Source organism: Pimephales promelas, chromosome 23 (assembly GCF_988280905.1).
Source record: "Pimephales promelas chromosome 23, fPimPro1.hap1.1, whole genome shotgun sequence".
Classification (NCBI taxonomy): domain Eukaryota; kingdom Metazoa; phylum Chordata; class Actinopteri; order Cypriniformes; family Leuciscidae; genus Pimephales; species Pimephales promelas.
In genome coordinates, this window is record NC_142791.1 from 8,299,931 (window position 1) to 8,312,500 (window position 12,570).

The 12,570-nt window shown below is 34.7% G+C and overlaps 2 protein-coding genes across 5 annotated transcripts in view; one reads left to right on the plus strand and one right to left on the minus strand.

The window, feature by feature from the left end:
• Positions 1-12,570, plus strand: part of cadm2a (cell adhesion molecule 2a) — a 358,651-nt gene that overhangs the window by 208,329 nt on the left and 137,752 nt on the right. The gene's annotated exons all lie outside the window — the stretch shown is intronic.
• LOC148969388 (uncharacterized) overlaps positions 4,848-12,570 on the minus strand; it is a 10,346-nt gene continuing 2,623 nt past the window's right edge. The window contains exons 4-10 of the mRNA XM_089126561.1: positions 10,793-10,899; positions 10,582-10,686; positions 6,422-6,576; positions 6,152-6,319; positions 5,841-5,968; positions 5,632-5,735; positions 4,848-5,528 (exon numbers count right to left, since the gene is read on the minus strand). Coding sequence (XP_088982687.1) covers positions 5,357-5,528; positions 5,632-5,735; positions 5,841-5,968; positions 6,152-6,319; positions 6,422-6,576; positions 10,582-10,686; positions 10,793-10,899 — 939 coding nt within the window. The 3' untranslated portion in view covers positions 4,848-5,356. The remainder of the gene's footprint in view (positions 5,529-5,631; positions 5,736-5,840; positions 5,969-6,151; positions 6,320-6,421; positions 6,577-10,581; positions 10,687-10,792; positions 10,900-12,570) is intronic.

The following is a 12,570-nucleotide window of genomic DNA, read 5'->3' on the forward strand; positions in this document are numbered from 1 at the left end:
TAATCTATTTAATCCTCTATATAAAAGTTTATGTCATTGAATTATTTTTATTTATTAAACAATAGTTCAAAACAAGACATTTGTAGTAGGCCTGACTGTGTTAGCGTAGCCCTACGGATTATTGGAGTCCATTAATCGAACTTTCATGCCTCTTATATAGTAATTAAATATTACTGTCTATGTAGTATATACTAATTCATTAATTCAATTTACTAATGCTCACACTTGGTCTCTCACGCGCATTGTCACTCGTTCTCTCTTGCGCGCAGACAACATTCAGTATCTCTCGTGCGCTGTCGCTCGCACGCAGACACACTCGGCCACTCACTCGGTCTCTCACGCACGCAGACACAATTGGTATCGCTCACGCGCAGGCACACTCGGTATTTCTCTCCCCCACTTTCGAGCACGCTCTTCGTCTCTTTCGTGTCGCTCGTGCGCAGACACACTCGGTCTCTCTCATGCACTAGGGCTCATGGAGGCATGAGGTATTGCAGAAGCCACGTTAACCGGAAATTGTTACATTACACTGAGGGTGATGTATTGTAACTTGTAATTTGTAACTGTAAATCTCACCCCTGTCCACTTATTGGTGAATGTGATCTTGCTGACTATCAAGTTAAAAGAATAGTTCGACCAAAAATGAAAATTAGCCTATGATTTACTCACCTTGAAGTCCTAGGTGTATACGACATTCTTCTTTCAAACGAATACAATCGATGCCCTCGCTCTTTAAGCATTTCAACTCTGTGCGCATATATATATATATATATATATATATATATATATATATATATATATAGTTTTTCCCCTTTTAGATACCAGCAAAAAACTTGCTGATTTGCACATGCACACACACACACACTTTTTTTTTTTTTTTTTTTTTTTATACATTTACAAACCACACTCTAGCATCTATACCAACACACCCACACAATTATCACTGCATAATTTTTCCAATTGGCTGTATAATATGCCGAAGCAGAAAACAGGAGTGAGTGAGTGAGTGAGTGATAAAGTGAGAATTTGCTTTATAGGCCAAACCTGAAAAAAGGCATAATCTGGTAAAAAGTAGATCTGGTAAAAAAAAAAAAAAAAAAAATGGTTTAAGAAAGAAAGCCTTATTACAAAGGTTGCATCCTTTTATAGTTAAAATGCCCTGGGATTTAAAATAGTTTTAATAGGTTACAATGGCGACATTTTGTCCAAAAGCTGCTGAGCAACTATTTTGTGTACCTTGTGCTGAATAAATTATAGATTATTGAAATATTAGAATTCCAATAAAAATATACCCATGTGCCAAATTTGTTGCAGTTAGCATTAACACAGGCAAAGTGATGATAAATAAAAACAAAGCTAGAAAAGACAAAACAGTCCATAAGGATGAACAAGGGTTAAATTATGACCATCCTAACTTGACTAAACTTTTTTTTTTTTCCCATTCATGAGGAGGATGAATTAGGAAATGATTATTCATAAAACATACACAAATGATTAGTTAATGTCTGTAACTTTAGAAGAACACAAAGAACCACAAAACACGCTGGAGCTGCTCGTGAGTTTCTGATCTTCATAGAATCACTTGAACGCCTGAACACCATTGAAAAGTTGGCTGAATGTGTGAACTGTGATGCTTTTTTTTATCAAAGAAATGTGTACTCACCTGTTCACTAAAGTGGTTTGTTGTGTGTTTATCTCTGTCCTGAAGTCAGGATCTCTCACACAATCAGCACTCTCATTTCCCCCATCATCTCCACTTGTGCGACTGTATCTTCATTCCTTCAGACTCAGTCTTCATAACATCATCATACATACCATCAAACATGCTTGCTCTTTAACCGTCAAACATAACATGATTTTGTTCCCGTGTTTAAGCAGTCAGCACTCGTCTTATTTTGAACACCGGTGGAAAACAAACTTGAGAAATGTGTGAAAACTAAAATGTTGCAGCATATCCTTAAAGTCAGCATGACACAGATGTTGCGATAGTCTTGTCTTCCCTATAGCGATCTAAATCCATGTGAAACAGCTTCTTGAAAAACATTTTGTCCATCAGGAAATGATTGGATCATTGGTTTGTTGTGGTGTTGTATTGATCTCGAGTGAGTGACAGGTTGTAACTTGAATATATCATAATATAAAAGATTTGTAAAAGAATCTACATCTTCAAAGAAGAGTTAATTTTGAGGAACCTACATTTTAGACACATTATAATTGTCTTTGAGTGTGTGAGTATGCGAGCTTTGGGACATACTACTTGGTCATCTTTAACGGGCAGATCTGTCGCGTGCATCCTATCACCGTGCGTAAACTACCATGTTAATCATCTCGTCACAGTTAAAATCCTCCATTCAATCTACTATAATTTCCTACCGTTTCGGAGAGAAATGTTGTCCCACGCTCATCTGCCAGTCGTGGGTCTGGCAGAAGTGACATCACCCATCATCGCTTAGTTCACCTTTAATATCATCTAATTTTTCAATGAATTTTGTTGAAATGAGCAAAAACAAAATCTCATTGTTTTGTACACTGCAACACATCACTTTGGATACTGCATTGCTTTGAATGTATTGATTTGATGCTTTGATTTTTTTTTTTTTTTTTTTTTTTATTAAACCTCGAAATCTTACTCACAAATCCATACAAAGGTGTAATTACATGTATAAGCAGTCCAATCAAAGAGTGATGCAGTACAGTCCTCATCTATATTGTTGTTGGGCTCCCCAGGCTCCCAACCCCTACAATAACAGATTAACATTACAACAGCCTGTGTTTGTGTCATATAATATATGTGGCTCAAGTGATTAAATGTTGTAAGGTAATGAAAAAAACTGTTTTTGATATTACTTTAGAAAATGTTTGGTTTAGATTATCTACACTTTTCCATACACAATATATAAAAAAGCTGCTCACCCAGAGTCCCTCTTCATCACAGTCAGTCAGACCAATCCAGACAATATTTCCACTGGTAAACGTTCTGATAAATTCCTAAAATGAAATATTATCCATTTAGATTGTAAACAGTTTTAGGTTTATGATTTCAGTTTCAGTGTCGTCTAGATGCCAACAAACTAACTCTAGTTTCTCAGAGTGTAGTTCCTCATCTGTGTTTGTGTGCCCAGAATATATGCAGAAAGGAACTGTTGTTTTGTGGAAATGTTTCAATTATTTATGCATTAAGGAACTCCAAACCACCACAGATATTTTTATTCATTGATATTTTTTTTTTATACATAAGTATTTATGCAGTAAGGAACTGTTTTTTTTTTTTTTTTTTTGTGGAACTTTAACTCACCACAAAAGTACGCTTGTTTAGTTTTTTTTTTTCTCTCTCTACAGTGTGGATTAGGTTCATTTGAATAGGATTTAAATGCATATCAATAATCATTCAGTGTCTTTTCAATTCATCTTGTTGTGGCTTGTTCTATTGGTCAGTGGGTTGTTGTTTGGAACTTTTGCAGCTTTTAAATATCTATATTGTCGCTGGTACATCAAAGGTCCAGATTGCAGATCAGTTTATTTTTATTAGCAGCAGCTGCATTTACACTCTGTACATAAGTTATTTCTTGATTGTCAAAGAGGTGGACTTAAAAGAACTGTCAGTAACAGTTGGACCAAATCTGTTAAGGTACATCCAAACCGAAAGATCTGTTGGTGCCCCTAATGCAGTTATAGTTACAATTGTATGACGTGATAGTATGTCTCAAAACCTGTGTACTCTTTTGCTACAAAAAATATATACACATATACATCAGTATAAATGCATTTAAAGTCAGTGTCATTTCTCTGAATAAGTTGTGAAGCATATGTATATTTTTTCCTGATGTGTTTTTGTTGAAAAATATCAACTTCAGACTTTTGGAGATCTGGGAATCAGGTCAGCTCAAACTGTTCAGGTTTTTACCAGCATGATATTTTGCATTTGAATTAAGTGTTATTTTTACTGTATATATATTACACTCTTATTATTCATTTAACCCATTTTGTTATCTTTACTCCTTCGAAAAGCATGCGGTTAATGAAAATACATTTGAATCATTTACAGTTACTCTACAAATACAAATATATAGGCTAACAAATTACATAATCATATTGAAGAACATGGTGAACTAAGTTATATTTATTTGTTTGTTTATTTATTTGACAGGGACATTGCACAACAAATGTGTTCCACAAGACAGAGATAGCTTTGAGCTCATTTTCATCTGCACATATCCATTTTCAGCCCATTCTCACCCCCAAGGCGACACCTAACTGACGCCTTGGGAAGCATTTGACCATGCTTCAATATCTGACGCTTTAGGCGCCCTTTAGCGTCAGTCAGATGACGCCCTAGGATCGCGTGTAACCCTACCCCCACCCCACACCTAAACCTAACCACGCCCTCTAACTGACGCTTTCCTTTAGCGTCAGTTACAGTAGATGACGCCGTAGGATCGCGTCATTTAAGTGACGCTAAAGGGCGCCTAAAACGTCAAATATTGAAGCATGGTCAAAGGTGACGCCTTGGGGTGAGAATGCGTTGCCATTTTGTAAGAGATATGTGCATCCCTTACAAAACATAAATCTGTGTTTAGATTTCAGAAGAAACATTTTGATATTTGTACTACAAATGTTGAGGTGTCTTGTCCATCAGTTGGTCTGAAATTCCCCACTGTAATGGACAGTTCACTTTTAAATTAGCAGGGGTAGTTTAAAACAATAAAACTTACACAAATAAGGACTCGTTGGATAATGTTTTCTCATAAAAAAAAAAAAAAAAAATACTTTTGATTCAATAGCATGTGACTTAAAATACTAGGAAATACCAATATGGGAGATGGTGGCTTCACCTTTTATGACATCAATCCAGTCATTTATACAAATCAGCGGAGAGTCCTCAAGGAACAAGGCTGAGAAACACTGCTTTAGATAATAAATCATTACTGTAGTTTTGTACAGTTAAAATTGTTTAAAGTCCCCGTGAAATCAAAATTGAACCTATTTACTTTGTTAGCGCATATTACTAGTCTTGTGGTGAACAATTAATCCGTGCAAGTAAATATATATTAAAAAAATGTTTTACCTTGGTAATCTTTAATCAAAATCCGAAAAGTTACTTCCGGTCTGGAACGGTTTCTTTTTCTGATGACGTAGGCTTCACAGCTTGGGTGGGGAAACACTTAACCACTCCCCTCAAACCGTTAGTTTTCTATGAGCGAGAGATGGAGAGGAGGAGCGCTAGAGTAAAACCCTGTATTCCCAATATTCCCAATATTCCGTTTCACTTGGAAATACGTCACAGCACTGGAGAAAAATCGTTTGCAACTTCCGGTTCACGGGGACTTTAATAATACAAAAAAAGTGTGTGATGTTTTTATGGCAGTGTGAGTTGTGAAATGCTCTTCTCACAGATCCATTGATAAGCTGCAGTACATGCATAATCACACCACCCATTTAAAAAACCCCACCCTGGCCATGTAGGCACAGCCACAGTCAGGACACAGTTCTCTCTTCTACCTCCATTAGGCTCTCCAAACGCCCAGAAGCTGAAAATACAGATCAGCATTAGATGTTCAGTGCTGCTTTCTGTGTGATATGATACTGACTCGAATCATTTTTTAGATATTATTCAGTTCAGTGTTTTCTCACCTAGAGGTCATGTTGGTGCCATCAACCCATTTCCATCTGCCCTCCTCAACACTGTCAGTCAGACCAATCCAGACAGCTTGACCAGTCATGTTCTTAACAAAATCCTGAGCAGATGAAACAGTTGAACATTTATATCATAAACAGAACAAACTCAATTTCATCTGACCATCTCTCATTTATCTACTAAACATCATAAAAGCAACTCTTACTTGTTCTTCTCTGTTGTTTATGATGATCAGATCTGCTCCTCTCTCTCTACAGTATCGTCTGCTCTCAGTCCAGCTCTTCGTCTCATTCGGCATGTAGTAAAAACTGGATTTATAGTAAGTCCATCCATCTGTAAACAACCAGTTTAGCTGTTAGCTCTTTATTCCCATTTATACTCACCTGTCCGTAACTGATAACAGATAGTAAACTCATAGATTGTGTTCAGAGAGTTATTGTGAGCACAACCCAACTCCATAATGTTTTTAAAATGTCTCTATATAGAAAATAACTTCATAGATTAAAGAAACTTTACCAGAACTCTGAAGATGATTTCTTAGCTGGTCTCTCTCATTGGTCAACTGTTGTCTCTCTTGAATGAACTTGACACACAGCAGTATGACTGCAGTCAGCAGAAGAACACACAGCAACACCAAACACACTGCAGTGACTCTGGAGCTTCTGTTCCTCACAGAATCACTTCCTGAACACCACAGATATGATGTTATTTTCTTTATTTATCCATTTAACACAGCACACATCAACTGAAAGCATGAAAAACTGAGTGAATTATTCATTTTAGTACCTGTGTATTCAGATGATTTACCTTGCGTTGAGTCTGTGATCTCTTTTCCAAAATTACCTTTAATAATATCATCATTTTCGTAGATATAAGCGATGCTTGGTACATCTTTTCTGTGCATTTTGCAGGTTGTACTCCTTTCAGTATTTTCATTTACACTTTCAAACAGTTTCAGTGTCGTCTAGATGCCTAACTAACAAACTAACTAACTCTAGTTTCTCTCCTGGAGTGGACTGTGTTGTTCCTCATCTGTGTTTATATGTCAGAGAGGAACTGTTGTTTTGTGGTGGAAAGATATCAATTTATGCATAAAGGAACTTCATTAGAAGTTAAAAAGTGATGCTTTCTTTGTAGATTATCCACATACAATTGTTTGAATATTTTTTTTCTTCGAAAAATTTTAATTTTAGAAATAAGTAGGTGATATTTACACTAACTGCAAACATTAGTTATTAATTACACTCAGTGCAAATAAATGTTTGTTTGTTTTTTTCTTGTTTTGTTTTGTTTGTTTTTTTGCATTTAGAGTGTGAATTGTAGCAGATACTATTTGCACCTCGTTAGTTATCATAGTATCATAAAACAACATTCAGAAAGGATAATATATCTAAAGGTGTAAGAAATTATAGTCTGCTCCGATCCAACTTCCACTCCAATATAGATATATTGAAATGTTCCTTCACTTAAAAGAGCTTAATTGTCATAGAATCAATTCCTTACAATCTTAAAAGTATCACATAGTCATGTTTATCACCTATAGAGTGGGAATGACAGTGGGTATTCAAGAACCATCTTGATTAGGGAGCTTCAAAGAGATGTTATCACCTTAAACATTTGGCCGTATCGCTTTAAACATTTGGCCGTTCTTATTTGAAAGATCAAAGACAGAACACAGCTGTTAAGAGCAACTTCATTTACATTAAGAGGACAGTAACAGGATAAAAGGTTGAAGATTTGAATGTTTGGGGTTCATTCTGACTATTCACTGCTATGCTGTAATAAACTTAATTTTTGAGATCTTCGACGTCCACATCATTTTTTCATACATTGGCGAGCCACCCTTTCAGGAGTTTCCAACAAAAAGTGGGGAAAAAAGATGTTTTTTTTTTTTCATTTATGCTGTTTTTTGTCAGGAAACCCCTCGTTTAAAAAAAAAAAATCTGGAAAAGGAAAATTTAAGGACAGAAGAGAATTTGGTTTATTCAGTCTTAGCAGGAGGAGTTGTTAAGGCTATTCTGTACGATTTTGTTTAAGATTCTAGTGGAACTGAGTCAGCCCGAAGTAGTGTGGTGACAGAGTTGTATTGGAATTGTTGTTTCTAAAGTGCTTGAAACAAAGTGCTTAAGTATAAAGTTTTTAAAGTAACTGAAACTTGGAACTGGAACTAATTCTGATGAGATTCTAAAGCAAGTGAATCGACCCGAAGTAGTGTGGTAGCAGAAATTTATTAGATCAGTTGTTTCTAAAGTAACTGAAACAAATGTGTATAAAACTGCTGGTGAAGTTCTTATAATTCTGAGGAAATTATAAAGTAATCGAATAGACCCCACGCAGTGTGGTCACAGAATTATTTTACAACTATTGTGTGTTGTAAGAGGAGTTGTTAAGCAATTATTTCTAAAGTAAAGTTTCAAAAAGTGTATGCAGCTAACTTAAAACTGATTGTGAAGTTGTAATAAATCTGAGGAAATTCTAAAGTAATTGAATAAGACCCGACACAGTGTGGTCACAGAATTATTTCACAACGATTGTGCTTTATAGTGTAGATTTTGACACCGTGGCTCTGTGAAATTTGAAACAATAACCCGAAGCAGTGTGGTTTTGCCCGACCTACTGTGGCAATGTTTTAAATTTTATAAATATTGTTTAAGCCCAGAGTTCTGTGGATATGTCAACAGTTTTAAGAAAATAACATAAAACCTGACGTAGTGTGGTTTTGTCCGACGTACTGTGACAGTGTTATTTATTTATTTTTTTTAACTGTTTTGTGTAGTGAAATTTAAGGTCCAAAAGACAGTGGCCATGGTTAAGTTAAGCCTCAGGTAGTAGGGCTATTATGTTCATTTGCGTCCGAAGTACTGGAGCTGTGAATAATTAGACTAAAGGTAGTTATCTAAAATCAGACTTTGTGAATAACCATTAGATCACGAGATAGTCTAAAGCCAGATAAGATTTTTGAAAATGGAAGAAATTATTGTTAAATACATCGCTAAACACGGTTTTCGGGGAATGTTTGATGGAACAGAGAATATTGTTGATAAGCCGTACAAGTGGGCGATCTCCAAGTTTGAAAATGACCCCAAAATGCCTAAGAACAAAAATGGGAAAATTGCAAACGCGCTTCAAGCACTTTTTGCTTCATACAAAGTAACTAGGAGAAGAGTAGATGAGTTAGAGGCTGAAAATGAGCGACTCAGTGTTGGGGTAATTTCTAAAAAAAGAAAATTACCTGGCTAGTGAAACGATATGGAAAGAAGAAAAGGTCAAGATGCAGAATGAGATTGCACAGAACTAACAATATATGTTTTTCTATATGTTTTTTTATTACAAATGATATCAAAATAAAAAAAAATTGAACATGAATTTCAGAATATCTCCAACTTGTAAGCTATTCGGAAGTCAACATGTAGGAAGAGTTGTGTTTCTTCATATCCTGTGTTGATAAAATGAACATTTACATGTCGGTCAGACCGTTTGTGCCTAAGGAATTTATATGATCAAAATACTTATGAGTCTTTTTCTAATTATTTGTAACATATTTTAAAATTGCTTTTAATTTTTCTATAATATTTGGATGCAAAAGTAATTAAAAAGAGTGCATCTTTAAGGGAAACTTTTGACAAGTAGCTCTAAAAACATTTTAGAGGAAGTGAAACTAATAAGTGGTTTCTATCACTAAGAGACATCTCACATAAGATGTCAGTATTATTTCACAGCATATTTGCATGCTCATGTCAGGCAGCCATACTGTAAGTTAATAGACTGATGTCGTTGTAAAGCACACCAAATTAAATAAATTTCTACTGTGTCCTCAAACATCATAAGGAAATGTTTTTTTTTTCCTTTTCTTTTTTTTTTTTTTCTTTTTTTTGTCTAGGAAGTGAATATTAGCAAGATTTAGCCGTTAGCGTAGCATTAACATCAGTCTGTTGTTCCTAGTGTGAGGCTGCAGACTCTTGATCTGATGTGTGTTGGAGCTCATTGCTTGGTCGTTTGGCCTAAGTCATTCTGAATAGATGTATAAACAATATATATATATATATATATATATATATATGTATTATGGTAGATTTTTCTTATTTCACATCTGACCTGAGCCTACCTGGGTCTCGTCTACAAGCGACGTCCTCAAACGTCTACAGTCAATGTTAGATTCCTATAATATTTATACTCTAGCGTGTCTCCTCAATGATGTCAGCTGAGTCTCCTAACCCTAACTTGCTGTGCAGCAATAATAAACAGACAGACTTCAGACAATGCCCCGTAAATGCTTTAATCACAGCCGGGAGAGTTCTTGAGCATTTCTCAGAGAATCTCACGCAAAAAAATAAAAAAAAAAATAAATAAATAAAATACATCAGGTTTTAAACACAAAAATAAGATCATTGATTAACTCATGACTTAACATTCTATCAATATGATTTGTTAAATTTGTAAAACTGTGTGAGCAAGACACTTTACCCCTAGTTGCTCCAGAGGCGTGCGACCTCTGACATACAGTATATAGTAATTGTAAGTCTCCTTGGATAAAAGTGTCAGCTAAATAAATAAATGTAAATGTAATGTAAATGTAAAAGCAAGCCTCCTTACCGTCTGTTACTGGCATAAGCAAAATTATCTTGAATCATCAGAAAAAAAAATCAAAGAAAAGGGTTAAGAGTTCAGTTGATTACTCAATATGTCATGAGACAAAGCATACAGTATATTTTTAATTAGGGTACATTCAGAATGTGCAGTTGAGAGCATCCTCCAAGAACAAGGTTGAGAAACACTTTTTTAGATAATAATCAATTGTTACACAAGTTTTTTTTTTTTCTCTCTCTCTTTAACTTGCATCAGAAGAGGTGTGTGATGGCATTGTGAGTTGTGAAAAGTTCTTCTCACAGATCCATTGATAATCTTCAGTACATGCTTCATCAAGCCACCCTACTAAATTACCCCACCCTGTCCGTGTAGGCACAGCCACAGTCAGGACACAGTTCTCTCTTGTACGTCCATTAGGCTCTGCAGACACTCCAGGCACTCCAGGCCCTACATACCCCCAGAAACTGAATATACAGATCAGCATTAGATGTTCAGTGCTGCTTTCTGTGTGATATGATACTGACTTTAAGAATCATTTATTAGATATTAATCAGTTCAGTGTTTTCTCACCTAGAAGTCATGTTGGTGCCATCAACCCATTTCCATTTACCCTCCTCAACACTGTCAGTCAGACCAATCCAGACTATAGCTTTACCAGTCATGTTCTCAACAAAATCCTAAACAGATGAAACAGTTACAACACTTAGATTACAACCCACAAAGTACTTGAAATTAAAACAAATTTAAAGCATACCTTTCTGTAATTACAGTGTACCTATAAAATACAAACATGTAGGAATAAGGGATCAATAAAGTTTAAGGAATAAAGGGGTAACAACCAGGAAAATTAACACATTGTTTAAACTGTAAAGGCATCTTTACACATGCAGCCAAGTTGAGGCATTTCTAAAGCGGCTCTGTGAATGCTCAAATTTCTGTGTAAAACATGTAGGTCTACCTCAATATTGTTTTAGCCAAATAAAAAAAAAAATGTCAGTAAACAAGGGACAATGAAGTAAAAGAGTCTTGCACTCACATCATGAAGCAAACCACTAACATTAGAGTCATCGATGTACAGTATGAAATCAATTGTCTTTCAATGTTTGTATTCTTCCTTTGAAGAGCAGATCAACACGCTGCTACATTTCTCTCAGATACGGTAAATGCTTATGGCATCACTAATATTGTGCATTGATATCTTATATTTCAAAAATCATCTCCTTGACGATGATATTTCTCTCACACACAACAGTGAAATCTGCTGTCCTGCCTAAAACGCAAACGTACTGCTGAACATCTGCTTTTTACCATGCAGTGGTCTACTCTGTGTAATAATTTATAATTTCTTTTTAGCATAAAGCATTTAGCATGAATTTTACAAAGAAATAAAAAAATAACTTTAGAGGAATTCATTTAAAATTCAATGAATTATTTCATTGTTTACTATTTAATTATTTTACTATATTACATTATTTTATAACACTGTTAAAACTGTAGTTTTAAAATTATAATGTAAAAAAAGCATTGTTTCATTGTTTAATTCTTGTGTAAGTGCATCTATGTCGCTTCAGAGAAGCGATAAGAAAATCTGTTGTAAATACAAATTTTGTGATTTTTTTTTTTTATTTATTTTATTTTTTTAATATGTTTATGCCTCTTCATATTTGGTTTATGTGTCACTTTTTCTTTGTAAAGATGCCTTAGGTATTTTAGAACTAAGGGGTACTTATTCTACTATTACTACTACTACTACTACTATTTTTTTTTTTTATGGGAAAACATAGACTTGTTTTATGAAGTTACAGGGTAAATGTGACATCCACGGGCTGTAAATGAAAGTGATGCTTATTACCCTCTTGTTCCATAAAATTAAATGGTAACAAGAACCAATAAATTTCAATAATATATATATATATATATATATATATATATATATATATATATATATATATACGAAATAAAATTAATTCACGCAATCTGAATTCACTCAATAATTTAAAATTGATTTAAAACAACTTTTCTTAAAAAATACTAAGTGAATTTTGTCCTTTTTTAATCTATCTTGCTTGGCTACCTCCTTGATGAATTTCAAGAAGGAATCACGTCTCTTGCTATTCTGTATTAGTGTATGTATTGAATACACCCAGAAATGTTCTCGTACTTTATTCACCTTTTCGCTTCCCGCTAACTGTATTACACGTGCATGAGAGTCCAGTTCACGTTTGATGTAAACATATTCACAAAAAAATATTTTCAAAATCCGTTCAACTGAGTGACATTATGCTACATGTACATTGGTCATCATTCACGGTTTATTCGTGAGTGTTGTGAAGAAAAAGAATTACATC